At 39.3% G+C, this 26,936-nt stretch overlaps 1 protein-coding gene across 1 annotated transcript in view; it reads right to left on the bottom strand.

Annotated features, from left to right (window-relative positions):
* The window catches only part of slc41a2 (solute carrier family 41 member 2), a 47,411-nt gene extending 28,016 nt beyond the window's left edge, over nt 1-19,395 (bottom strand). Inside the window, exons 1-4 of the mRNA XM_003220912.4 lie at nt 19,188-19,395; nt 6,306-7,049; nt 3,921-4,028; nt 3,271-3,342 (exon numbers count right to left, since the gene is read on the bottom strand). Coding sequence (XP_003220960.1) covers nt 3,271-3,342; nt 3,921-4,028; nt 6,306-6,863 — 738 coding nt within the window. The 5' untranslated portion in view covers nt 6,864-7,049; nt 19,188-19,395. The remainder of the gene's footprint in view (nt 1-3,270; nt 3,343-3,920; nt 4,029-6,305; nt 7,050-19,187) is intronic.
* Between the last annotated feature and the right edge of the window lie 7,541 nt (nt 19,396-26,936).

Raw genomic sequence — 26,936 nt, 5'->3', positions numbered from 1 at the left:
ACCCACACTAATCGTCCTGTTGGCTCCTTCTCCAGTTCTGGTGACATTGGCATGCTCAGCTGCTGGACAACTGGACGCTGGATAACAGGCTGCTGGACAACAGGATGTCCATGGCAGGCCCGAAGTCTGGTTTTGGCTCCAGATCAGCCCTACAGCATCACTGGCATCCCAGGAGCTGGAAGAAAGGAGTGCACCATCACTGCCACCAGAGAAGAGCCAAAACAAGAGTGTGACCACACGGTAGTAGCAACAATAGTTGTTCTTAATAGCAACAATGAATGAGACTTGGCATGGAGTGTGGGAACGCCTTGAGTCTCCTCTAGGGTATAGAAAAGCGGGACAGAAATGAAATAAATAAAAATTCTACTTGCTTTCTCATGAGTAAGCTGTCACCTCCCTGCTCTGAGCCACTCAGAAGGGAAGGAGCTTAATCCATGCCAGCAAATTAAAAGAAGCACCAACCTCCTCTGTTTGCTCCATTATGGTGGGGAAGCACTGAAGAGCTACCGCTACTGCTATTTTTTTCTAACAGGCATTGCAAAAGCTCATAAGTGGCACAATGATAGACAGGGTACTGCAATGACTCATGTATAACCAATGTTTTTGTATCATTTTTTTGTCAAAAAATTTTCCAACTTAAACAGAAGTATGTATAGCAAATAGAAATATTAGTTTACTAAAGTTAAAAAATATTTAACATTTTAAAAGTTCAAAGCAGTTAAATATACATTTAAAGCAAATTATTCATAAAATGTTAAAAATACAACAAATTAAAAAAACACATTGACACACGTTACTGCTCTATAATTAAAATTCAAAGCCCTGCCTGAAAAAAAATCTTCATTTTCAACAGAAAGAGCAGGGAGGGGGACGACGACAACAACAACAACAGCAACAACAACAACAACCAGATTTCCTGCAGAAAAGAGTTCCACAGTTTGGAAACAAACATTGAGGATTTCTCTCCCTTGTCCTCATCAAATACGTCTGTGAAGATGTTGGGACTGAACGAAATGGTGAAAATCTTCCTTTCTGACCGTGGTATACTTATTTTCCTGTAAACTCCTCACAACTACCTTCTGGTTATTAAAATCTTCCCAGTAAAGCTTGATATTCAGATGGCTCTTCAGAAATGGATTTCTAACCACAACTTATCTTCTTTGGAGTGCTTCACTCAAAATGGTAAAGTCAGTGAAGCTCATTTTCCACAAATGCAGAAATGGAAAAATACCACAGCACTTCTCCGTTTCATCTATTTGTTCCAGCTGAGGAAAATATGAATTAAGTGCTATCCGTCCCCCTTGCATGAACTTCTCTTTTGTTGGTTTTGCACTTTCCAGTGTTTGGTGATGAAATCTAAAAAATGTCACCACAATACCAACCTGATGAGAGCTATAAGAACAGGTGCAAAATTGCTATAATATGAAAAAAAACAAGCCTCGGGTTAAAATAAGGGTGTGAAAAAGTAAGGAAAGTAGGTAAAATTAATAAGGAAGGAGGAAGATATTGATTGATCAATGAATTATTATTTTCCCTGCTTTTCTTTCTCATGAGTTCCTGATCAGATGACAAAATTAATTGTAGCACAATCCTTTTCCAGGTATAAATTTAATGTTCCTGGAAAATACATATTTTGATATAACTTAGATAAGACTTTGATAAGACTTAGATCCTTATTGTACAAGGCAGATAAATTGGAATAGTGTCAGAATAATAGTGCCTCCGGCTGTGACTTACTGCATGATATTGTTGTTCTGCACCTCTCCCTTGACAGATCGTTTGAAAAGTGCTCTTTTTACTAACACCAAAACTTCCCATTAGTGATTTCCTTTCCCACTTCTGTTGTGCTATGATTTCCTGTACAAAGGTTCAACTGCACTTTTATGCTAATTTGGATGGGCAATCAATGGGCATGGTTGAGTGTAGATCAAGGAGAAGGGGTTGGCATTTCAATTTGATATCCTTGAAATTGGAAAAGTTTTAAACTGTAAAAGCTCATTGCTAAATGACCACTCACTCACCTCACTGGGGTTTGTCAGAGAAACCAAAACTTTGCTCACTGCCTTCAACCACCTCGCCTTCTTTTCCAACCTGTTCGGTCAAGGCAACATGAGGTTGCCACACTATACTAATGCCCTCATTCTCTCTATTTTTCACACACACTTGAAAATGTAAGATGCAAAAGCAAAAGAGTCTTCAGTTTTAAAAAAGTAGTTTATTTCATTAACACTCTGCCTCTTTCCCTGCTGTGTATTGCAGTTAGGACTACTAGTTGCTACACAAGCATAGAAGAACAGATAAACTATTAGCTGCTGATTTTCATCTGCCATCTACTGATTTTAACTGATAAATTGTATCTGTTCCTATAAGAAACTCTCTTCAACAAAGGACAAAATACAAGAGAGGAACCTTTTAAATTTATATCTTGGGGTGAGGTGGGGGAATTTGTGTATGTATATTTCAAACTAGGAAAGGGGACAGTATTGGGTGGTACTGGGTGTGCAACAGCAAATAAGAGTTTATTGATAATTGTGATAAGCTTTTGATGTAAGCATAGGCTGTAATGGTGTGAAGATTCCAAAAGGCATATTAGGGAAGAGAATAGTCTCAATAGCATATTTTCCAAGGAGATTAATCTCACACAATAAGACTCTTGTTTATTTACTTATTATTTATTTACATTACTTTTACCCCGCCTTTCTCTCCTAGGAGACTCAAAGCGGCTTACAATAGACAAAAATTCAATGCCTAAAACAATGTAAAAACAGCAATTCATATAAAACAATCTACAAAACAACAGTTCATATAAAACAGATACCATTACAAAATAAAAACACATTATATAAAATTTTAAGAATGTCCAAGATTAAAAACCATTCATACATAAAATGGAGTTTATTTCCTAGGAAGTATGCTTAGGGCTTCAGCCTACTTAAAACATTAAAAACAAACAAGAAACATAAAAACAAACAGCCAAAGGCTAACTAGATAAAAACATTTTGTAACAGTCCCAAGTCTGCATTTTAAGAATAGCAGGTACTGAAAAATATTCCCTAAGAGATAAATCTTCGAGCCTGTCCTGCAGCATATTTCATGATTCCACGCTGGCAAGCCTATCTATATTTCCAGTTTAGCATTATGTAAACTCCAAAAAATCCCTATAAAATAATTTCATGTATATGCTTCCAAATACAAAGGCTTTGCGCATATGTTTCTGTAATAAGAATGTATTGATTTACTGTGGCATTTTGGAGCTCTTTGAATCCTTACCTGTTTTAAGGCCAGATTACCAATTATTAGATTCCACTTCTCAATTGGTGAATCCATTTTTCCAACATTTACCTAAAAAAGAAATAATACATTTGTAACCTCAAAATACACTGCTTTGTTACTAGTAAGGAGAGGTGATAAATGATCCCAGACAATAAATGTGTTATTTTTATGTCATCACATTTGTGTAAGTATATTTATATGATATCTGTCCTGGGAAACAGAAGTATGTGGCCAATTTCCACAATGGCTTAAGACATGGAAAAGAGTTACATGCTATCTGTGAGTCATTGTACAGGAGTGGTTCCTTAACTGAGCATCCAGATGTTTTAGACTTCAGCTCCCAGAATCCCCGACTGTTGGCCAAGTTGAACCTATGACATGATTAATTCAGAAAGGTTTTTGTCTTTGCCTTCCTCTGAGGCTAAGAGAGTGTGACTTGCCCAAGGTTACTCTGTGAGTTTCCATGGCTTAGTGTGGATTGGAACCCCATTTTCCAGAGTTGTAGTCCAACACTCAAGTAAGTTTCCAGATACTACAAGTAGTTCCCCTAAGGACAGGTGGAATAATTTCCTTCAAACTCAATAAGTGTAGTAGGTGGTAATGAATACTATCAAATGCCTCAGCCTCAAAATGCTACTAATACTTACAGCTGTTGACAGTCGGGAAGCCAAAGTCATTTCCAGGTTACCTTTTAAACCCAGTAGTGCAGGAACCAAGATGAAAACTTCGGTTATATTTTTGAACACTTCCCAATGCTATTTTTAAAAAAGAAACACATGAAATTATTTTTAAAAATAACAAAATATTTTAAATTTATAGAAGATTCAAAAATAGAAGGTATTTCAGTCCAGCAGTGCAGAAATACTGCTATGACAATCATAACAGATTATCACTGAATAATAAAAATTGTTTCTTTTACTAGTTACACTTAATGAGTATAGTAAAGCACCAAACTGTTAATGTCATCAAGTAACTGAATTGCTGGTGATTGATAACACAGTAATACTTGTAATACAGAACTATCTTGGCCTTTCTAGCTATTCATGGATTACCTGATCCATCATTATAAAGGGCAGGTTATGTTTGAGCTCAGCATTTAAGAGTTAAAGAGAACCAAGCAGCTTTAAAAAAATGGAAAAGTGCTTTTTATTAGACAACTATATCATAAAGTTCATATACCATAATCTTTCAAACTTTGAAATGTATAGATAAAAAGATTTCAGAGCATTTGATAGCTAAAGGTAGAATGAGTTGGTGCAATAGTCAATACGAAAACAAAGATAAAAGGTTGGACATACAGTATAAGCTTAATTTATTATTTTCATGGTATTATTTTATTATTTTCTGAATCAACTACTGTACTAAATAAGAAGTCAACATTTATGTAAATCCCATTGATTCAATATATTCCCTGCTGAAATTAGCAACAAGATTTAGGCTTGGAGTAGGAAATCATACCCACTTTGAGTCTTGTTTAGGAGATGGAAGTGGGGTAATAATAATAACAACAACAACAACAATAACTGTAGCCTTTCCAATACTATTGAAATGAAACTTTCCAGCAGCCCAAGCCAGCATAATCAAGGATAACTATCTTAAGAACTGCAGTCCAATAACAAACAGAGATGATCACAAAGTATCTAACTCTGCTTTAGGACAATGCACTTTCTTTTTCTCGTGTTTTATTTCTATCACTGAAAATCTTCTGCACCAAGTATTCTTCGATCAATTGAATGGTTTAAGTACTCTTAAATTTGTTGTATTCACATTCCATTAGTAACTTTTACTCCTCCTTTCTTTGGATGCCTAAATTCTATTTCTGAATGCTGAAATTTGGGGACAAAAAATGCCCTCATTTGCCTTCCCTCAACTACACCCCTGAATTTAACCCTGCACATTTTATCAAATAATAATGTAAGTTCTCCAGTGATTTAGGTGTCTGTTAGTAGTATTTGAGAACCTTAGTAAAAAAAAAAATCTGAAGAACTACTCCTCTGAGCAAATAAGCATTACACAACCCAAAGCAGCCATAAGAAGTATGGGAATAACTTTTTCAAGCCTTTCTTTCAGCACTTTCTTATTCAGCCAAGCTTCTGCTTAACTGAGAATGAAACCACTTTGAAATTTGTGATACCAAGAACAATGGCAGTCTACTGGGAGATATTATATAGCATCAGGTATTACTTTTTGACATCCACACAAGCTCTCACATTGAATGTTATTTGTACAAACCTGTTACTGCTCATTTCAATCACAAGATAATTACTGTATGAAGAATATTTATTGTGTGACCACACTAACAAGAATGGAACCTTGGTTTTGTACTGCATTTTACAATCATCATTTCACCCTCCTGATCCCCAAAACAAGAAATTGAGTAAGGCATTTTAAAAGCTTTTAAATCACCTGTCAAAAGACACTCAGTGAAGATTTAATTAGAGGCATTACAAAAAACCCCAAACTGCCAAAAGCATGGGAAAGAAAGTAAAAGTATTTCATGGAGCTAAAGTTCTATGTAAAAATGGAAAACGAGAAACTGAATGTAAAAAGCCCCTCAAAGAAAAGAATGTGTCTTCCTGAAGGAAAGGATGTAAGGTAAGCAACTTTATGCACACTCCAAAAGAAATGTAAAAATAAAACAGAAGCATATACAGTAGAGTCTTGCTTATCCAACGTAAATGGGCCAGCAGAACATTGGATAAGCGAATATGTTGGATAATAAGGAGAGATTAAGGAAAAGCCTATTAAACATCAAATTAGGTTATGATTTTATAAATTAAGCACCAAAACATTATGTTATACAACAAATTTGACAGAAAAGGTTGTTCAATACACAGTAATGCTATGTAGTAATTACTGTATTTATGAATTTAGTACCAAAATATCACGATGTATTGAAAACATTGACTACAAAAATGCGTTGGATAATCCAGAACGTTGGATAAGTGAGACGCTATTGTATTCAGACTTAAGGCAGAAGATAAAAAGAAGCAGAATATGTATAGGAAATACTATAGTAGATAAATACCAACCTGAACTATATCTAGAACCATCCCAGCTGACACTGTTCCAAATCCTGCTAGCAGAAATGGAACTAGTATCTGCAATGCCATAATACTACTAGATTCTTTTGGCTGTTTTCTGCTCCCTTCCACAATTGTATCTTCATCAACATCACTAGATGCACTGTTGTCCTGCAGCATAGCATCTGTTTCTGATAAGTCAATTCCATCTGAATAATTATAGCTTGTAAAGTTATCATACTTTGGACTACAGCTTGATGAATTATGTCCATTACTACCTTGATGAAAATTTGATTCTGAAAAGTGATGATAATCCATGTGTTGATCAGTCCTAACGCTGAAACCGTGTCCTGTTGGCTGTAATCCATCTTGCCAGACACCATTCACTTTTTTATGTCTCTCTTCCTGGTTTTTGTGATAAACAATTGGAACCATGCTCATCAGCAGGTTCAAGAACTTGTCAGACTGAATTGTACTTAGATTTATTGTCCAATTTACAAATCCTTCTCCATGATAGGCTTTCTCATTTATTTTCTTGCTGACAGATCTTCCTTTACAATTAGTCATGCTGTTTCAGAAATATTGTCCTAATGATCACTGAAGGTCCAAAGGAAGCTACTTAGCTGTTACAAACAGTTTTGGGGGGGGGGGATCTTCAATCTGATGTAACTGGTCACTTTTCTAAACTGTTATGTAGAAAGTTTTCTTTTCACTAGCCTTTGGTCTTGAAAAATCCAACGACAAAGCTTGGGTCTGAAAAAGAACATTGTAACAATGTTTATTTCTGTTTCTAAATGTTTCTGCTTTTTATAGTTTTTTATTGATATACAACAATGCGAAATTGTATCTTTACACTGCCATTATATCCCTTCACAGTATAGACAGCAAAATAACTTTCGTATATAGACACCCATTCTAATTAACACAGAGGCTGTTCCTGCTTCTCCCTCTCCCTGCAATATAAGGTAAGATTAATTCTGTCATCAATCACAATACCAGTTGGGAAAGAAAAAGCCCAGAAATAAAGAAGTGATGCAATGAACCCCAACGTCTAGGGAATTTCCATCGAATTGGTTCCATCGAGTTGGTTCTCGCAGAAGCAGAGGCAGCAGGAGGACATTTTTGCTCCCTGGCTTCAGGTAGGATTTGGCTAAGATTTGGCTAAGATTTTAAACTGAGTGTGGGCTTGGCTCCTGTGGTCAAAGTCTAACTGTTGTGTGACTGTTGTGTTGAAAGAGAGCCAGGTACTTAAGTTGATTGACAGCAGGCATTGTCCCCTGTTAATTGAGTTTCTGGGAAAGCTTTATTTGCCAGTGTGAGTTTCTGCCAGAGCCTGATCCCAGAAGGGCAGTTGGTTCTCGCAGAAGCAGAGGCAGCAGGAGGACATTTTTGCTCCCTGGCTTCAGGTAGGGTTTGGCTAAGATTTGGCTAAGATTTTAAACTGAGTGTGGGCTTGGCTCCTGTGGTCAAAGTCTAACTGTTGTGTGACTGTTGTGTTGAAAGAGAGCCAGGTACTTAAGTTGATTGACAGCAGGCATTGTCCCCTGTTAATTGAGTTTCTGGGAAAGCTTTATTTGCCAGTGTCGCGAAAAAGGCACCTTTACTAACTATCCTTTGCAGTACATACAGGAAACAAAGCAACATAAACAAATACACAAAGAGGTGGTTTGTTGCAGTTTGCACATAAAGTGCGTGCATATTACTTAACTGTACAAAGATCCCACTTGGCCACCACGCTCACCAAGAGATGCAACAAAAGCAAAACATTCCCATCACATGCACCAGCTGTGGCATGTTCCGCTTTTTCACACAAAAACTAGACAACTACATCTGCTCCAAATGCAAACAGATGACTCTGATGGAGCAGAGGATCCAACAGCTCGAGCATCGTATTAAGACCCTTAAGGACATTCAGGCACTCGAGCTCTTCTTGGACACTGCACAACACGCTGCTGTAGATCAGCAGCCTGCATCACACCAACACCACCAAGACCATGATCAGGAACCTTATGGGGAGATCAACTCAAAGGTAGACAACCCTCAGGCTTGGAAGGAGGTCACCCATAGAAGGAGACGCAGGACCAGGCAGCCTCCGCAGAACTCCTCTGCTCAGCTGCATTTACACAACAGATTTGAAATTCTTACATCATTAACATACAATCAGGAAACACATCTTGTGGAGGACCACAGTTTCTTAGATACCACTCAGTGGACCACCCTGGATCAATGCGCAGGGGATAGCCCTGACGGGGACAGTGCATCACCACAGTCACACTTATGTAATCATGCAAATGCTCCATCCCCAATCATAGACCAGGAGCAACAGGAACATCCTTGGGAGAGTAATGGGCTCTCGGATGTATCTCAATGGATTGTCATTGATGAATGCACTGGGGATGTTGAGGAGGAGGACAACACTTTACACCTACATGATTCACTTCAACAGGAACACTCTTCAGGGGACATACACACTGTCTTGCACAAAAGGGACCCTGTCAATCCTCAAAGGAAACAGGTCTTGGTAGTAGGTGACTCCCTCCTTAGAGGAACGGAAGCAATCATTTCCAGACCGGATGGGATGGCTCGAGAAACATGCTGCCTCCCGGGGGCAAAAATACACCATATAACTCAGAGGCTCAGCAGGCTCCTAAAGCCCCATCACCCTCCCCACCTTATGTTGATTCATGTAGGTACCAATGACACCGCTAGGCATACTTTTCAAAAGATCACAAATGATTTTCGAGCTCTGGGAACAAAGCTAAAACTGTATAATGTACATGTGATCTTTTCATCCCTCCTCCCTGTTGTAGGACACGGCTCTACAAGGGCCGGAAAAATAGTACAGGTCAATAACTGGCTCAGAAAATGGTGTCAAGAGGAGCATTTTGGCTTCCTTGACCATGGTCTACTCTTCCAAGAGGATGGACTACTGGAAAGCGATGGGGTGCATCTCACACAAGTAGGAAAACATCTTTTTGCACACAGACTCACAAACCTCATCAGGCGCACTTTAAACTAAATCCACTGGGGGAGGGGAACAACAGCCTGGCGAACACTATATTACCCACGACCACAGGGAACCGCCGAAAGGCTAAACGGAGGGCTGCACAAACACAGCAAGGACCAAGTACAGAGAGCACAATAATCCCAAATAAACAGTTCAAGGGGAGGTCACAGGGGCTTACATGTCTTTACACTAATGCTCAGAGCATGGGAAATAAGCAAGACGAACTCCAACTCCTAGCACAGCACCACATATACGATGTCATAGGCATCACTGAAACCTGGTGGGATGACTCCCATCACTGGAATTTAACCATTGAGGGCTATAACCTCTTTTACAGAAATAGAACAAAGGGGAGAGGAGGGGAGTAGCTTTATATGTCAAAAACAGTTACGTTGCAGAAGAAATGCAAGACTGTAATCCGGGAAACCAGCTTGAAAGCATCTGGATAAGAATCAAGGGAACCGGGACTCAAAAAGATCTTGTCGTGGGTGTCTACTACAGACCTCCGAGTCAGGATGAAGGACTTGATGAAGCCTTCTGTCAACAGCTGACCAAACAGGCACAAAGAAGAGATATAGTAGTCATGGGCGATTTCAATTATCCCGATATCTGCTGGAAAACAAACTCAGCCAAGAGTACAAAGTCCAACAAATTCCTCACTTGCCTTGCAGATAATTTTATGGTCCAGAAGGTAGAAGAGGCAACAAGGGGATCAGCAACTCTTGATCTAATCTTAACAAATGTGGAAGACCTGATCAATACAGTTGAAGTGGTTGGATCCTTAGGGGCAAGTGACCAAGTGCTCCTGCAGTTTGCAATACAAAGGAATGCTGAAACTAAGACAAGTCAAACACGCATTCTGGACTTTAAGAGAGCTGACTTCCAAAAAATGAAGGAATTACTGAGCGGCATTCCATGGACGCCGATATTAAAAAACAAGGGAGTTAAGGATGGATGGGAGTTTTTCAAAAGTGAAATACTCAAGGCGCAAATGCAAACAGTGCCAACAAAGAAGAAAAATAAGACAAGTGCAAAGAAGCCAGAATGGATGTCCAAAGAACTTCTAACTGAGCTAAAGCTCAAAAGTGACATGCACAAGAAGTGGAAAAGGGGAGAAATCACCAAAGAAGAATTCAAACGTATAGCCAACACCTTTAGGGAAAAGGTTCGCAAGGCTAAAGCGCAAAATGAGCTCAGGCTTGCCAGGGACATAAAAAACAACAAAAAAGGCTTTTTTGCTTACGTTGGTAGAAAAAGGAAGAAAAAGGAGGCGATGGGGCCATTGCAAGAAGAAGATGGGGTGATGGGGACAGGGGACAGGGAAAAGGCAGAACTACTTAATGCCTTCTTTGCCTCGGTCTTCTCAGAAAAAGAAAGCCATCTTCAACCTCAGCAACACGGAATGGACGAAGGATTGGGGGAAATCCAACCCCAAATAGGGAAACAAGTTGTCCAGGAACACTTGGCCTCTCTAAACGAATTCAAGTCCCCAGGGCCAGATCAGCTACACCCAAGAGTACTGAAGGAACTAGCGGAAGTTATTTCAGAACCACTGGCAATTATCTTTGAGAGTTCTTGGAGAACGGGAGATGTCCCAGCAGATTGGAGGAGGGCGAATGTGGTCCCTATCTTCAAGAAGGGAAAAAAGAACGACCCAAACAATTACCGTCCGGTCAGCCTCACATCAATACCAGGCAAAATTCTGGAAAAGATCATTAAGGAAGTGGTCTGCGAACACTTAGAAACAAATGCGGTCATTGCTAATAGTCAACACGGATTTACCAAAGACAAGTCATGCCAGACTAATCTGATCTCTTTTTTCGATAGAGTTACGAGTTGGGTCGATACAGGGAATGCTGTGGATGTAGTGTACCTGGATTTCAGTAAGGCCTTCGACAAAGTCCCCCACGACCTTCTGGCAAACAAACTAGTAAAATGTGGGCTAGACAAAACTACGGTTAGGTGGATCTGTAATTGGCTAAGCGAACGAACCCAAAGGGTGCTCACCAATGCGTTGTCTTCATCATGGAAAGAAGTGACAAGTGGAGTGCCGCAGGGCTCCGTCCTGGGCCCGGTTCTGTTCAACATCTTTATTAACGACTTAGACGAAGGGTTAGAAGGCACGATCATCAAGTCTGCAGACGACACAAAACTGGGAGGGATAGCTAACACTCCAGAAGACAGGAGCAGAATTCAAAACGATCTTGATAGACTAGAGAGATGGGCCAAAACTAACAAAATGAAGTTCAACAGGGACAAATGCAAGATACTTCACTTTGGCAGAAAAAATGGAAATCAAAGATACAGAATGGGGGACGCCTGGCTTGACAGCAGTGTGTGCGAAAAAGACCTTGGAGTCCTCGTGGACAACAAGTTAAACATGAGCCAACAATGTGATGCGGCTGCTAAAAAAGCCAATGGGATTCTGGCCTGCATCAATAGGGGAATAGCGTCTAGATCCAGGGAAGTTATGCTCCCCCTCTATTCTGCCTTGGTCAGACCACACCTGGAATACTGTGTCCAATTTTGGGCACCACAGTTGAAGGGAGATGTTGACAAGCTGGAAAGCGTCCAGAGGAGGGCGACTAAAATGATTAAGGGTCTGGAGAACAAGCCCTATGAGGAGCGGCTTAAAGAGCTGGGCATGTTTAGCCTGCAGAAGAGAAGGCTGAGGGGAGACATGATAGCCATGTACAAATATGTGAAGGGAAGTCATAGGGAAGAGGGAGCAAGCTTGTTTTCTGCTGCCCTGCAGACTAGGACACGGAACAATGGCTTCAAAATACAGGAAAGGAGATTCCACCTGAACATCAGGAAGAACTTCCTCACTGTGAGAGCTGTTCGACAGTGGAACTCTCTCCCCGGGGCTGTGGTGGAGGCTCCTTCCTTGGAGGCTTTTAAGCAGAGGCTGGATGGCCATCTGTCGGGGGTGCTTTGAATGCGATTTCCTGCTTCTTAGCAGGGGGTTGGACTAGATGGCCCATGTGGTCTCTTCCAACTCTACTATTCTATGATTCTATGATTCTATGAATATTCCTTTGACAGATTATCTGTTCTGAAACTATCTATGTTTGCATTTGCAGTGTAAGAAAGCCTTCTGGTTCTTCCACTAAGTACAAATGTTTCCTGTGTAATTCACTGCATTCTAGCATTTGGAAGAGAAATTCGGATTACTTTCTGAAAGTATTTTAATATTTTGTGTATGGAGGAGGGCATGGAATGGCTGAAATATTATAATGGTATTGATGCCATTGTTACTTGTTTTAAATACTTTCTGTATATTGGCTATGTAGGAAGGTGGTCACAAGTGATTTAACATATGTGTGTTTGTGTGTGTGTGTGTGTGTGTAAGGGGGGTGACAGTGTTCTTCATATGTGGTCCTAATAACAAAGGAAAGTGGATTTCAAGGATGAAAAGAAGTTTCGTACACAAACACATTGGTGGAAAGAAATGGTCATAACTTTGTTAGCTGCAGGTGGAGTGCACTGGTACAGCAGAGGGAACAGATTTATTTCATTTCATTAAAGCCTACTTTCTTTCACCATAGGACTCAATATCAAAAAGTTTTTTTAACTTATTAAATTCTCTATAATAGTAAAACATCCATAATTTAAAACAGTAGAACATAATTTTAAAATAAATAACAATAAGGATAAAAGAGCTGAGCATATGTTCCACTAGGAGACATTTCTCCATAACCCGTTAAATATCAAATGTATTTTTCAATGATGGCAGGAGACCAGAAAGTAGATCATCCTTGGGTCCTTCATGATAGGCCATCTCCAACCAGTAACAATGGTGAGTTGAAGAGGAAGTCCAGATCCATGGAATAGACAACCAATCTGTTGAATGACAAACTACCACTTTCAGAATAGGTCATGAGATCCTATAAGTGTACAAAGCATTATATAATTCCCCAGATACAAGAGAGTAACACAGGATTAACATCTTTTAATTTGCTCAAATCCTGTTTTCAACTTATACATGAGGTTGACTAAAACACAAGTATATACAGTGTATCTTTATGGAAGAATTTATGCCTATAATCTAAATGTTAATATCTCTTCACACTACTAAAATGTTATATCATCAGAATCTACATGTCTTCACATTTTGCTTGATCAATAGATTGATGAAAACTTGCAAAACCACTTTAAAAACCTGTTCTCTGGAATGTTCTGCAAATGTCATGTTACATTTCTTAGGTTTAAAAAAAAACAAACACACCATATTTGTAGCCTATTAAGTAAATACATAGTTAAGAAGGACTTTACAACTTTCAATTTAATTGTCAGGAATCAGTGATACCAAAAGCATCTCAACATGGCATCCTATGGGTGCGTATATGGCTTCAAATTACCTGACAACTTATGGTAACCCCATGAATTTCATAGGTTTTTCTTGGGCAAGTTATATTCAGAGGTGTTTTTGCCAGGTCTTTCCTATGAAATATAGCCTCCAATACCTAGTATTCACTATCAATCTCCCAATGGTTACATTTTGCAAATCTTGAAGGGACGTCAGTTCAAATTAATACCCACCTACCGTGCCAATCAGGTTATGTGACTCGTAGATCCTGTTAATTCTTTGCCCTTCCTAACTGCCAGATTGGATTAGGAATAATCACATTGTCTTTATTGAATATAACACATGCTTTAAATACCTTAAATGTTTTCTTCAATTTGAAAGTACCAGTGTGCTTTTGTACTTGCCAAAGAGGCTAAAGTATCTAATCTGAGGCATAGTGGTTCCTGCATTTTTTCAGTGTTACAAAAGCATTATGCAAAATCAATAATCAGTTTTTCAGGAAAATTATTTGCTCAGACAGGCAGCAAATCTTGCTTCTTTTACTATGATTCTTGTAATGTAAAATTATGGTATATAGTATGAGTTATATAGACACACGGAATAAATGCAGCTTGCATAAGTTTGGACTTCGTTCCATTTGATTCAGCCTGTCTATTCTAGATGTGACTAATAAATCAGGTCAAAATATGTTGTTTATTAGTTTGTACCTTAACCCTAAACATGATGTTAACTCAGAATTGTTAGCCAAATGAATCAACTGAAACTATGCCTATTGGCTGCAGCCCCAACTTCCACACATACACAGTTATTAACACAGGCGTTAACTGCATGATCTCACCTGTGTGCTGCATTTTTGTATTATAATTTTTACTGGTTAAAAAACTGTATAGATCTGCTTAACAGCACCTTCACAGCTGCAATCCTGTTTCTTCTGAAGACAATGATTCAATTTTAAAAGTCTCACACAAAAACGGTTTAGAGACTAAACCATGGTTGGAAAGTCTAATTGTTCAAACAAATCATGTTTTGGAGTGGTTATACATTTTCCTTTTCTGTCTGCTTAGAAAACCATACTGTTTGCTTTTGTTTTCTGCTGAGAACTTCCTTTTCATATATATTAGTCTCTAGAGCAGGCATGGACAAACTTCAACCCTCCGGGTGTTTTATTTATTTACTGTACTTATACCCCGCCCTTTTCACCCCCAGAAGGGGGACTCAGGGCGGTTTTGGATGTCAACTCCCACAATTCCTAACAGCCAGTAAGCTGTTTGGGATTTCTGGGAGTTGAAGTGCAAATATGCCTGCTCTTGGGGGGAAAGTAACAGCCCTGGCTGTGGTTTGGGCTGCCAGGCTTCAGTCATTTATACCAGCTTTTCTCCACCCCAGTCTAGTAAGGAGAAGCCAAAATTTCACTATTAACTTAGAGAAATGAGCAAGATTCTTGGACTGTCTAGATCAAGCAGAAGAACCAGCAATACTAGTATTGCACAAGGCTCACGCCCCTATATTTCCTGACTAAATATTTTTAAATGCAACATATATTATTTTATAGTGAAACAGTGACCAAGTGTCTCAGTATGCTGTAAACATAACTGTATAACAGTTACACAATAAATGTATTCCACATACACATAAACCAGGAGACCTATTAAAAGATTTTTTAATATTCATTCATACTGATTACACCTACTGCAGTAGGAAATGTCCTGCACTGATATGAATAAAGTAGCATTGTGTTTTTACGATGGCACTAGTTTAAGCACACTGAGTCCCCTTCAGGAGAGATAAAGCCGGGTATAAATAAATATAATAAGTAATAATAATTCATCTCTAATATATATAATATACATACATAGATATTACATTGTATGGTTTTGGCAGGGCATCCTGTTGTTTTGGGTTACTTTACTTGTAAAGTGCCATGCAGGTTGATGGCACTCCATAAATAATGCCATTGATGATAATAATGGTATAGTAAATTTAAGATATAAATCTGACAGGAAGGCTGAGTTTAAGCACATTCATCTCTAATATATATAATATATATATATATATATATATATATATATATATATATATATATATCATACATACGTACATACATACACACACAACATTGTGTGGCTTTGGCTGGACATGTTGTTTTGGATCGCTCTGGTTGTTCAAGTGTCCTGAAGGTTGATGGCACTCCATAAATAATGCCACTGATGATAATAATGGTATAGATAACTGAAGGAAGATATAAATCAAACGGGAAGGTTGAGTTTAAGTCCATTCATCTCTAATATATATTTAATACTAGCTTGGGTACCTGGCAATGCCCGAGTTATTTGAAAAGGGCCTTGTTTGTTTTTGGATGTAAGGTAATATCAGTGTGGTCATATGTCACTATTTCTTAGAAAAAAACCTCAGACTTTGCTTTTGTTTTTTATGAATACTCCCATTAGAAAATGCATATGATATGGGTGAACTACAATGCCCAAAAATCTTGAGTCAACCCTCCCCAAACTCCTCCAGTATTCACAGTTGGCCATGTTGGGTCTGTGTGCCAAGTTTGGTCAAGATCTGTCATCTGCTGGGTTCAGTGTTTTCTGAATACAGGTGAACTACAACTCTCTGATGCCAAGGTCAATCACCCAAAAAGCCTGTCAGAATTCCCAGTTGACCATGTTGAATTTGTGTGCCAAGTTTGGTCCAGCTCCATCACTTGCTGAGTTCAGTGTTCTCTGTATACGAGTGAACTATAACGTCTAGATGTCAAGGTCAATCACACCCAAACCTGCCAGTATGCAAATTTGGCCATGTTGGGTCTGTATGGCAAGTTAGTTCCAGGTCCATCGTTGGTGGGGTTCAGAGGGCTCTTAGATTGCAGGTGAACTATACATCCCAGTCCCTACAACTCCTATAAATAATGGTGAATTATCCCAAAACCTCTGTAGTATATTCAGTTGCTGATCAATTCTTCTATTTGCTGTGTGTCAATGCTTTCAATACATTGCAATGTTTTGGTGCTAAATTCCTAAATACAGTAATTATTACAGTAGAGTCTCATTATCCAACATAAATGGGCCGGCAGAATGTTGGATGAGCGAATATATTGGATAACAAGGAGGGATTAAGGAAAAGCATATTAAACATCAAATTAGGTTATGATTTTATAAATTAAGCACCAAAACATCATGTTAGACAACAAATTTGACAGAAAAAGTAATTCAATATGAAGCAATGCTATGTAGTAATTACTGTATTTACGAATTTAGAACCAAAATATCACAATGTATTGAAAACACTGACTTCAAAATTGCGTTGAATAATCCAGAACGGTGGATAAGTGAGACTCTACTCTACTACATAACATTACCGTGTATTGAACTGCTTTTTGTCAATTTGTTGTAAAACATGATGTTTTGGTGCTTAATTTGTAAAATCATAACGTAATTCGACGTTTAATAGGCTTTTCCTTAATCCCTCCTTATTATCCAACATTTTTGGTTATCCAACGTTCTGCCGGCTCGTTTGTGTTGGATAAGTGAGACTCTACTGTATGTATGTATGTATGTATGAATGAATGAATGAATGTATAAAACACTGTATAGCTTTGGCAGGGAACCCTCTTGTTTAATTAATTAATTAATTAATTAGCAACATTTATATCCCGCCCTTCTCACCCCGAAGGGGATTCAGGACAGTTTACAAGTATATATACATACAGTATATTATATTATACGACTATATTGCAATATTATTAGTAATTAACAATAACAATTATTAATAATAATTAATAGTAATTATTAATAATTAACAATATTATTGTTTTGGGTTACTTTAGTTGTAAAGTGCCATGCAGGATGATGGAACTCCATAAATAATGCTACTGATGATAATAATGGTATAGTAAAAGTAAAATATAAATCCGTCAGGAAGATTGGGTTTAAGTCTATTCATCTCTAATATATATTAGATATATATACACATACACAATATGTATTACACTGTATGGCTTGGGTTGGACACGCCATTGTTTTGGGTCGCTCTGCTTGCTCAAATGCCCTGCGGGTTGATGGCACTCCATAAATAATGCCAAGAATGATAATAATAATAGGGATGGTTGTTCACATGCCCTGTGGGTTGATGTCACTGCATAATGCCATTGATTATAATAATAATATAGAAAACTGAAGATATACGTCCGATGGGAAGGTTGGGTTTGAGCGCATTCAACACAATATATATATTCCACTGTATGGCTTTAGCGGGACACACTGTTGTTTTGGGTCTCTCTGCTTGTAAAATGCCATGCAGGCTGATGGTACACCATGACTAATGCAACTAATGATGATGATGATGGTGATGATGTGTTGTTGAAGGCTTTCACGGCCAGAATCACTGGGTTGGTGTGAGTTTTCCAGGCTGTGTGGCCATGTTTCAAAAGCATTCTCTCTTGACTTTTCGCCCACATTTATGGCAGGCATCCTCAGAGGTGTGAGGCCAAACATCACACCTCTGAGGATGTCTGCCATAGATGTGGCCGAAACGTCGTGAGAGCATGTTGACAAGCTGGAATGTGTCCAGAGGAGGGCAACTAAAATTATCAAGGGCCTGGAGAACAAGCCCTATGAGGAGCGGCTTAAAGAAATGGGCATGTTTATTCTACAGAAGAGAAGGCCGAGATGAGACATGATAGCCATGTATAAATATGCAAGGGGAAATTATAGGGTGGAGGGAGCAAGCTTGTTTTCTGCTTCCCTGGAGACTAGGACGTGGAACGATGGCTTTAAACTACAAGAAAGGAGATTCCACCTGAACATTAGGAAAAACTTCCTCACTGTGAGAGTTGTTCAGCAGTGGAATTCTTTGCCTCAGGGTGTAGTGGAGGCTCCTTCTTTGGAGGATGGATGGGCATCTGTTGGGGGTGCTTTATTATTATTATTATTATTATTATTTCAATTATTTATACCCCGCCCTTCTCACCCGAGGGGACTCAGGGCGGCTTACAAGTAGCAACTGATGCCGTTACACTGATATACAATGAACTAAAACGTTAAAACAGTTAAAACAGTCATAAAATACAATATACAACGTTTAAAACAATGCAAAGTGCTTTGAATGAGATTTTCCTGCTTCTTGGCGGGGGATTGGACTGGATGGCTGATGAGGTCTCTTCCAATCCTATGATTCTATGAATGCTTCTGGAACATGGCCATACAGCCCAGAAAACTCACAGCAACCCGGTGGTGATGATGGTCCAAGTGCCCTGCTGGTTGATGTCACTCCATAAATAAAAGGATAACTGTGAGGATGGTGGTGACAGAAATAAAAGACACGATACATATCTGAGGGGGAGGAATGAACTGAAGTGCATTAAATCCATAGAACGGAGGGAGGGGACCATTGAGGCCGACTTGGCCTCAATTAGGCTGAGGAGGAAGGAGGCTGGGCCTAGGAGATGGGGCCAAGAGGCCCTTGCCTTCTCCTCAAGAGAGAACCCCGTTACTTGGGAAGATACACACACACGCCCTTTTCTCTCCTTCCTTGCCTTTGCGCCCTCATTTCGCCCCAGGCCTTCTCCTCCTACCTGCTCAATGGCGGCAAAGGCGGCCTCTGCCCGCGCCCGCCGCTCTCCATCCTGGCTCGGTCGCCGCTCAGTCTCCTCAGGAGGCGCCTCCGGGAATGCGACCTGCCAGGCGAGCGGCCCGAGAGGCACTGACAGCTCCTGAAGGGAGGAAAGGAGAGGAGAAGCGCCGCCGACGCCTCCCCCCTCCCCCCCACTGCGCAGGCGCGGGGAAAGAGAGCGCGCCGGCGGAGGGAGGCGGTAGGCGAAAGGGCCCCGTCTGTGGTGGTGATGATGTGGCCTCGTGAAGGGAAACTCCCGCCATTAAAAAAAAGAAGACGCCTGGGGCGGATATAGGCCTCACATAATCACTTCTGGTCACCATCTTCATGATGCTTCCTCTCACCCATTCTTAAAAGTACATCTACAACCAGGTATGGGCCAACTTGGGCCTTCCAGGGGTTTTGGACTTCGACTCTCTCCATTCCTAACAGCCTCAGGCCTCTTGGATAAAATATATTAAATACACAGATTTAATTCCAATGGGCAATTATCACTCCATTGTGGACTTCAATATGGATAAGAAGACTACAATGCCAACTCATTCCAGAGGTAAAAAGTAAAAGTTTGCCCTGACGTTAAGTCCAGTCATGTCTGACTCTGGGGTGTGGTGCTCATCTCCATTTCTAAGCCGAAGAGCCGGTGTTGTCCGTAGACACCTCCAATGTCATGTGCCTGGCATGACTGCATGGAGCGCCGTTATCTTCCCGCCGGAGCGGTACCTATTGATCTACTCCAGGTTTTATCTTTGTGTTCACGCGGCCTGCCCTTGTTTTATTGTTTTTTGATTTCTTGATGTAATGCCTATTATCATTTATTGTATTTTTTAATGGTGCTATGATATGTTGTTTTTATATTTTATTATATTGTATTGCTCTGGGCATGGCCCCATGTTAGCCGCCCCGAGTCCCCGTTGGGGAGATGGTGGCGGGGTATAAATAAAGTTTTATTATTATTATTATTATTATTACTCACATTTGCATGTTTTTGAACTGCTAGGTTGGCAGGAGCTGGAGCGGCCGCTCCCGCCGCTCCCGGGGCTTGAACCTGGGACCTTGGTCTGCAGCTCAGTGCTTTAACGCAGTTTGCCACCGGGGCTCCTCATTCCAGAGGAGGACAACTAAAATGATCAAGGGTCTGCAGAACAAGCCCTATGAGGAGCGGCTTAAAGAACTAGGCATGTTTAGCCTGCAGAAGAGAAAGCTTAGAGGAGACATGATAGCTATGTATAAAATATGTGAGGGGAGGGAGCAAGCTTGTTTTCTGCTTCCCTGGAGACTAGGACGCGGAACGTTGGCTTCAAACTATAGGAAAGGAGATTCCACCTGAACATTAGGAAGAACGTCCTCACTGTGAGAGTTGTTCAGCAGTGGAACTTTCTGCCCCATAGTGTGGTGGAGGCTCCTTCTTTGGAAGCTTTTAAGCAGAGGATGGATGGCCATCTGTCGGGGGTGCTTTGAATGCGATTTCCTGCTTCTTGGCAGGGGGTTGAACTGGATGGCCCATGAGGTCTCTTCCAACTCTACTATTCTATAATTCTATGATTCAAGAAAACCAAGACCCATCCTGCCATTGGATCCCCCACGTACGACTTGGCAACATTTCTGGCTGCACAGCTACAAACCCAAATTGGGCTCACCACGCACTACATCAAGATCTCAGCCCACTTCATACCTCCCAACAAAGGATTCCCTCAGACAGGAAGCAGACAGGATTTGAATCTGCAAGGCCATTCAATGCTAATCAAGCTGGCGAACTGCAACATTCACAGACAAGAGTTCTTTCTCTCACCCTGGAGATTCCACAGATATATAAACCTCACTTGCCTAGTTTCCAACAGACCTCACAACCTCAGAGGATGCCTGCCATAGATGTGGGCAAAACATCAGGAGAGAATGCTTCTGGAACCTGGCCACACAGCCTGGAAAACTCACAGCAACCCAACTACAAGAAAGATACCAAATGGTCAAGAAGATAGACATTGAATGGGAAAGCAACTAAACTGATATATTTTTTTTTACAAAAATGTTCATAACATTGATTTAGACAAGTGGGAACAGATATGGAAGACATTAAAATGGACAATATGTTATGGACTAAGAAAACGTCTATAAGATAGATGTATAGCTGGTACATGACACCAGAAAGACTAACAAAGGCAGAACCAAAATTGAAAAATACTTTTTGGAAATGTCAACAAAAAGAAGGAACTTTTTACCATATGTGGTAGATATGTCCTAAGTCAAAAGCAATGAATTATAAGTCATAAGAACATTGAAAATATCAAAAAATTAAGATACCACTAGAGCAGTAGTTCCCAACCTTTTTTGACCAGGGACCACTCTCCAACATTCGTACCAAAAGGGTTACGAATCAGTTTTGGTCAACTTTAGATTTGATTTGGTTATTTGGGGTGCTGATTCAGCAAATTGCACTGGATAGACCACATCAGCTCTCGTTTCTGAGACAGAACATATGCCATCCAGTAGTCATCATCTTCTTGCCCACAGAAAACCATATTTAATAATCTAGAGCTAATGTGGTCTATCCAATGCAATTTTCTGAATCAGCACCCCAAAAAACCCCAGGAACAGGCCTAAAAACTAAGTCACCAAGGTGCCACCGCTTCCAGACGCCACATAGAACGGCTCTGCTCAGGAGGAGAGAGGAGGAGGAGAAGCAGTAGTCAGGAGGCTTGTTGTGCCTTTCATGGGTAGTCACCCTCTCCCCTCCCAACATCCCCATTGCCTTGCCACTTGGGGGTGCTTTGAATGTAATTTTCCTGCTTCTTGGCAGGGGGTTGGACTGGATGCCCTATGAGGTCTCTTCCAACTCTATCATGCTATGATTTTATAAGAGGGGTTCGTGAGACCAGTTGCTCTTGTTGCAACAGTGTAGTAACGGTGAGGCCGCGGACCATATTTTATTTCTTGGGAACCACTGGTGGTCCACGGACCACAGGTTGGGAAACACTTCAGTAGAGCCATTGCATTTCCGTTGGGATTTACAAATGCCATATTGCCTTTTCAAAATTGAATTTTTATAATAAATGGTGACCACACCAAAGATTTAAACGCTTATTATTGGAAACAAGAAGAAATTCCTACCCAAGATTAATGGGTTATAAAAATGATGGATCCAGCAGAGATAGACAAACTGTCTATGCTTACATAGACCCGCCCAAATTTAAAGAAGATTGACAGCATTTTACTGATTTTTTTAAAGAAGAAAGGGAAAACACTGGGGTATTTTATATTAGTAAAAACAAGTCAGTACTACAGAGCTGCAGGAACAACAAGAAAAGAATAAAAGGGAGTTAATGACAAGAATAATAGAATAACCAATGATATTCAAGGAATCCTGAAAGGTAATCTACTATAAAAAGAAGATATGATAAAAAGATAGTTTTTTATTATGAAGAAGATCTCAGTGAGAAGGTAGGAAGTGTTAGAACTTTTCTTTTTCTTTTCTGTCTTCTTTGCTTCAGTTCAATCAACACCCACTTTTCTATTTTTCTATTTTAGTTTAGATAATATTTTTAACACCACAAAAATCTTCTTGTTTTAGATAACTACGGAAGAAGACAATAAAAAATAATATCCCTACTTAATTTCCATTATTTTATCCCTCCCCACTCTTTATTAATAAAATATATTTTAAAAAAGAATAATCACTATTTTTTCTAGAATAATGATCATTATTCTCCTATATTCAAAAAGAACAAGGAAACAGTTTAAGAATGACCATTATTCTTCCAGAACAAACTGTGCTAAATCCTTCACTGGTAGTTTACTTGTTATCTCTCTGGTTATTTTCTCAATGCCATTTTCTAATCTTTATTTCCCTTTACTGAAGAAGTTCAAGAAAGCAAAGGAATTCCCACTGCAATTTGCAAAGTGCAAAACTGAACAATAGTGTTGTTGAGAAGCCAAGCAAGAGTCAAGTTTAGGTTCTTGGCAAATGAGGATGGCAGATCTGCTTGCACTTCTGAAAGCTTTCTTGGCAACAAAATGCAAGAGTCAACACTTTTTTCTCATTTTAGATCTGAATCATTATATACTTCCCTTGGAAACATTATCTGGGATAGTTGGAAATAATATTGGTGCAGTGCTTTTTTGGCAGCATCAATTTGATCCAGCCCAGAAACGAATTATTGTTATACTGAACACCTGCCATTTTGCTACCTTTGACAGTATTTGATTATGTAGGTTAGAGCAAGGCTTCTTAAACCTAGTCCTCTCATCCCTTTGCATACAAGAATTTTTTTCATGACCCCAGATATATAGGGATATAAAATAGGTCTATAAATCAAACATTTACTGCTAATAAATTAGCCGATATTCCTTTTAATGAAGTACAGCTGAAGCATTTTCTGCAGAGTCCACTATAAACACTGAACATTATTGCTAACGCATTTGTGTAAATGTCTAAAACATATATATTGTAAGTTCATGTAAATGTCTAAAGCAGTCCCTAGGTAGCATTCAGTAACCTTTTACTGTTGCTGAATTTTTCATGACCGCAACATTAAATAGCAGTGGCTTAGAAAACTGAGCTGAATGGAATAATCTTTTTTCCATACAGGTAGGAAGTAGCCATTCAGAATAAACCCTTTCTTGTTAAAGCTGTCTCAGTAAACTTCTTATGATTCAATGATGTTGAAACTGCAGTATTTCTACAGTGGTGATGCACCCATTGTACCATTGTTTCTGTTGGGAAAGTGAAAGAAGAGGTGCTAGCTTGCCTTTTGCTTCAGACAGTAAAATATCTTGAACAATCCCTGCATCCAATTTAGCAGAATGGTCTGTGCATAAAAACTCATTTCTGCATACTCGCCACCTTTAGTGATTGGAGATGGCATGATAATAACATTTAGGAAGAAACATCGATACTCTTCCTTCTTAGGATAGTTCCTCTACCTTTGCACAAACTTCCCGTACCATGTGCATATCCTTATGAAAAAATGTCTATACATTTGAAAGGCTGGAATGACTTATGCTTTAAGATGATGGTTCTCAGCCCTTGATCCTCAAGGTGTTTTGGACTTCATCTCCCACAATTCCTAACAGCTGGTAATCTGGTTGGGACTTCTGAGAGTTGAAATTCAAAACACCAAAGGTTGAGAACCACTGCTTTAAGATTTACAGTTAGGGTTGCCTTTCCAAAATAAACACTACAGACAGCTCCTGTATCTTTAATGATTATATAGAAGAGGTTGCGTCCTGTGCAACTGGATAAGAAGAAACCCTTGCTAATACATCTAATCTACACAACCTTTAAAGACACAGGGCTGTTTCCAGTTTTCATTCTGGCAACCCTATCTAGTATGAAATACTGTTTCACTTTTATGATGTGTTTTGGTCTGCTGTTTTGTTACTTTTGAGCCTCGCCCTTTGAAATCTATATTATACAACAAATAATATATAGGTATAAAATGCTAAATATGCCTACAGCTGGACTGGACTTTGTGACATGGACGTGAGCATCATATTCCATTATCTCTTCACATTATCCCGTTTTATCAGTCTCAAGGTCTTAATAAGCATTACAGCAATAAAAGTTTAGAGCAATTTCTACTACTCAGCCTGAGTCAGCTACAACAGTGTAGGTTATTGTATTAAAAGATAATTTGAGTGCCTTAAGGGAATTTTTTAAATCTCAGAGGCACCTGCAAAACTGACAATTAGCATAGGAAAGATTTCAAAAATAGCAGCTAGACATCTGCTTGCCAGCATTCAAGCACACTGCCAATTTGTTTAAGGTAATTTAGCATGATCACTCGTTTAAATGTGATGTGATCTTCATGCCAAAGCATCACATTACTCTATAAAAAAGACCTTGTTTACTACTGTGTCTTGTCTTTCCTCCTAGCAGTTCTAATTTGTGAATCCATAGGAGTACTCCACACAGTTCTTGTGAAATCTGTATTTGTCATTCCAAGCAGGGAAATGCCACTAAGTCAGTACAGTGTGTCCCTAATCTTTAAATATGTGTATCGGTTATTTACTGGCCCACAGGGCAGTATAACAGTGGAGGTTTTGTGTTCTGCTGATTAGATCTGGTGCCTTTTATTTTTCTTTCAGGGAGGGTTTAGGTCAGCTAGCATTTTACAGCCCTCAGAACACATACACCAAAGCAAGAGACATTAAAGTGATCTAAGAGATTCACAGGCTAAATTTACTATTCTTAAAACAGGCAACCCATCCTAAAACAGGCAAAGATAAAGTTTCTCACAGAAAGTCAAGATGACTAAACTGAGGCTATCACCCTTTGGTCATATCATGAGAAGACATGACTCACTAAAATGACAATTATGCTTTTTAAAGTAGAAAGCAATAGGAAAAGAGGAAGATTGTATTACTGGGTATACTCATGGGGCATGATCCTGAATCTGCAATACTTGAGCATGGTTGGAGATCAGGCATGGGCAAACTTCGACTAAATGCGCAGATGTCTATAATCTACAGTGAAACATAACAAGGAAAGTATGGGCAAACTTTAGCCCTCCAGGTTGTTAGGAATTGTGGGAGTTGAAGTCCAAAACACCTGGAAGGCCAAAGTTTGCCCATACCTGTAGCAGATGATAGTGTGAGTTCGGCTCCATCCATACTGAAACTTTGTTATATGGTCACTGACCATATAATACAGTCGCAAACTGGGGCCTTGGAAGTCTCTCATTTAATAGATCACCAGAAAGTAAAGTTAGCTTGAAAGCAGTTAACAATAACAATGCTATAGCATAGGTTTCAGAGGGAGTGGGGAGTTTCCAAAGGTAATGACAAAAAACCATCCACAAATGTATCCAAATTAGAAAGTCTCTTATTAAACTTCCAAAAACAGGATATTAAAATACAATATTTTACACTTTCCAAATGGTTGTGTAAACTAACAAACAGTGATTAGAAAATAAATGTAAATTGTGCAAGTTATCATAAGGATCTGAATTGTTAATGCATTGTGATTTGCCCTGTGAACTTGCAGACAAACCATCTAGCTGAAATTCCTTCTGGCACCTTCTAGGCTCCTTCTACACTGCCATATAAAATCCAGATTAACTGTTTTGAACTGGATTATATGGAAGTGTAGACTCATATAATCCAGTTCAAAGCAGATAATGTGGATTATCTGCTTTCATAATCAGGATAATATGGCAGTGCCTCGGATATGTTACTTTCAAAAGTCAAGATTCCCAAATATGTTTTTTTCCAATGAAGCACTGAACATTTTTGTCTGGTGTCAGCACATATGTGTCAAAGATAAGAATGCATTTTCACCCACAGCTGTAGGTGTTCCAAAGGCAAATGCTGCAGCCTACAAAGTTTGCATCCGTGGAAAGTCTTCCTTGCACACCACAATGCTTCAGTAAGTTTGTGAAGTGTTAATGCTTTAGTTGTGCATAATTCTACCATATCATCTTTTTTGGGTGACTAAACAGCATATAAAATAGGCATTTAATGTCTATAATTTATCTAAATGCTCAACTACAATGCTCAAAATCTGGGAACTGATAACTTAATTGGAGAGAGAAGAATTCTCATTTGCCCATGCATTACTACAGGATTTTGAAACCCATAGGTTCCATGTGCCATTCTTCATTAGACCCTATGTTTTTTCTCCCTCCAGCATGCAGTCTATGTTTATGTTGTTGGTTCTATCTGCAGTCAAACCTTTGTTATGGATCTGATTTGCAGTGGTGTGATGTCTAGCATGCTG

The sequence above is a fragment of the Anolis carolinensis genome, chromosome 5, assembly GCF_035594765.1.
Source record: "Anolis carolinensis isolate JA03-04 chromosome 5, rAnoCar3.1.pri, whole genome shotgun sequence".
Classification (NCBI taxonomy): domain Eukaryota; kingdom Metazoa; phylum Chordata; class Lepidosauria; order Squamata; family Dactyloidae; genus Anolis; species Anolis carolinensis.
This window is presented reverse-complemented; position numbering and strand designations above follow the sequence as displayed.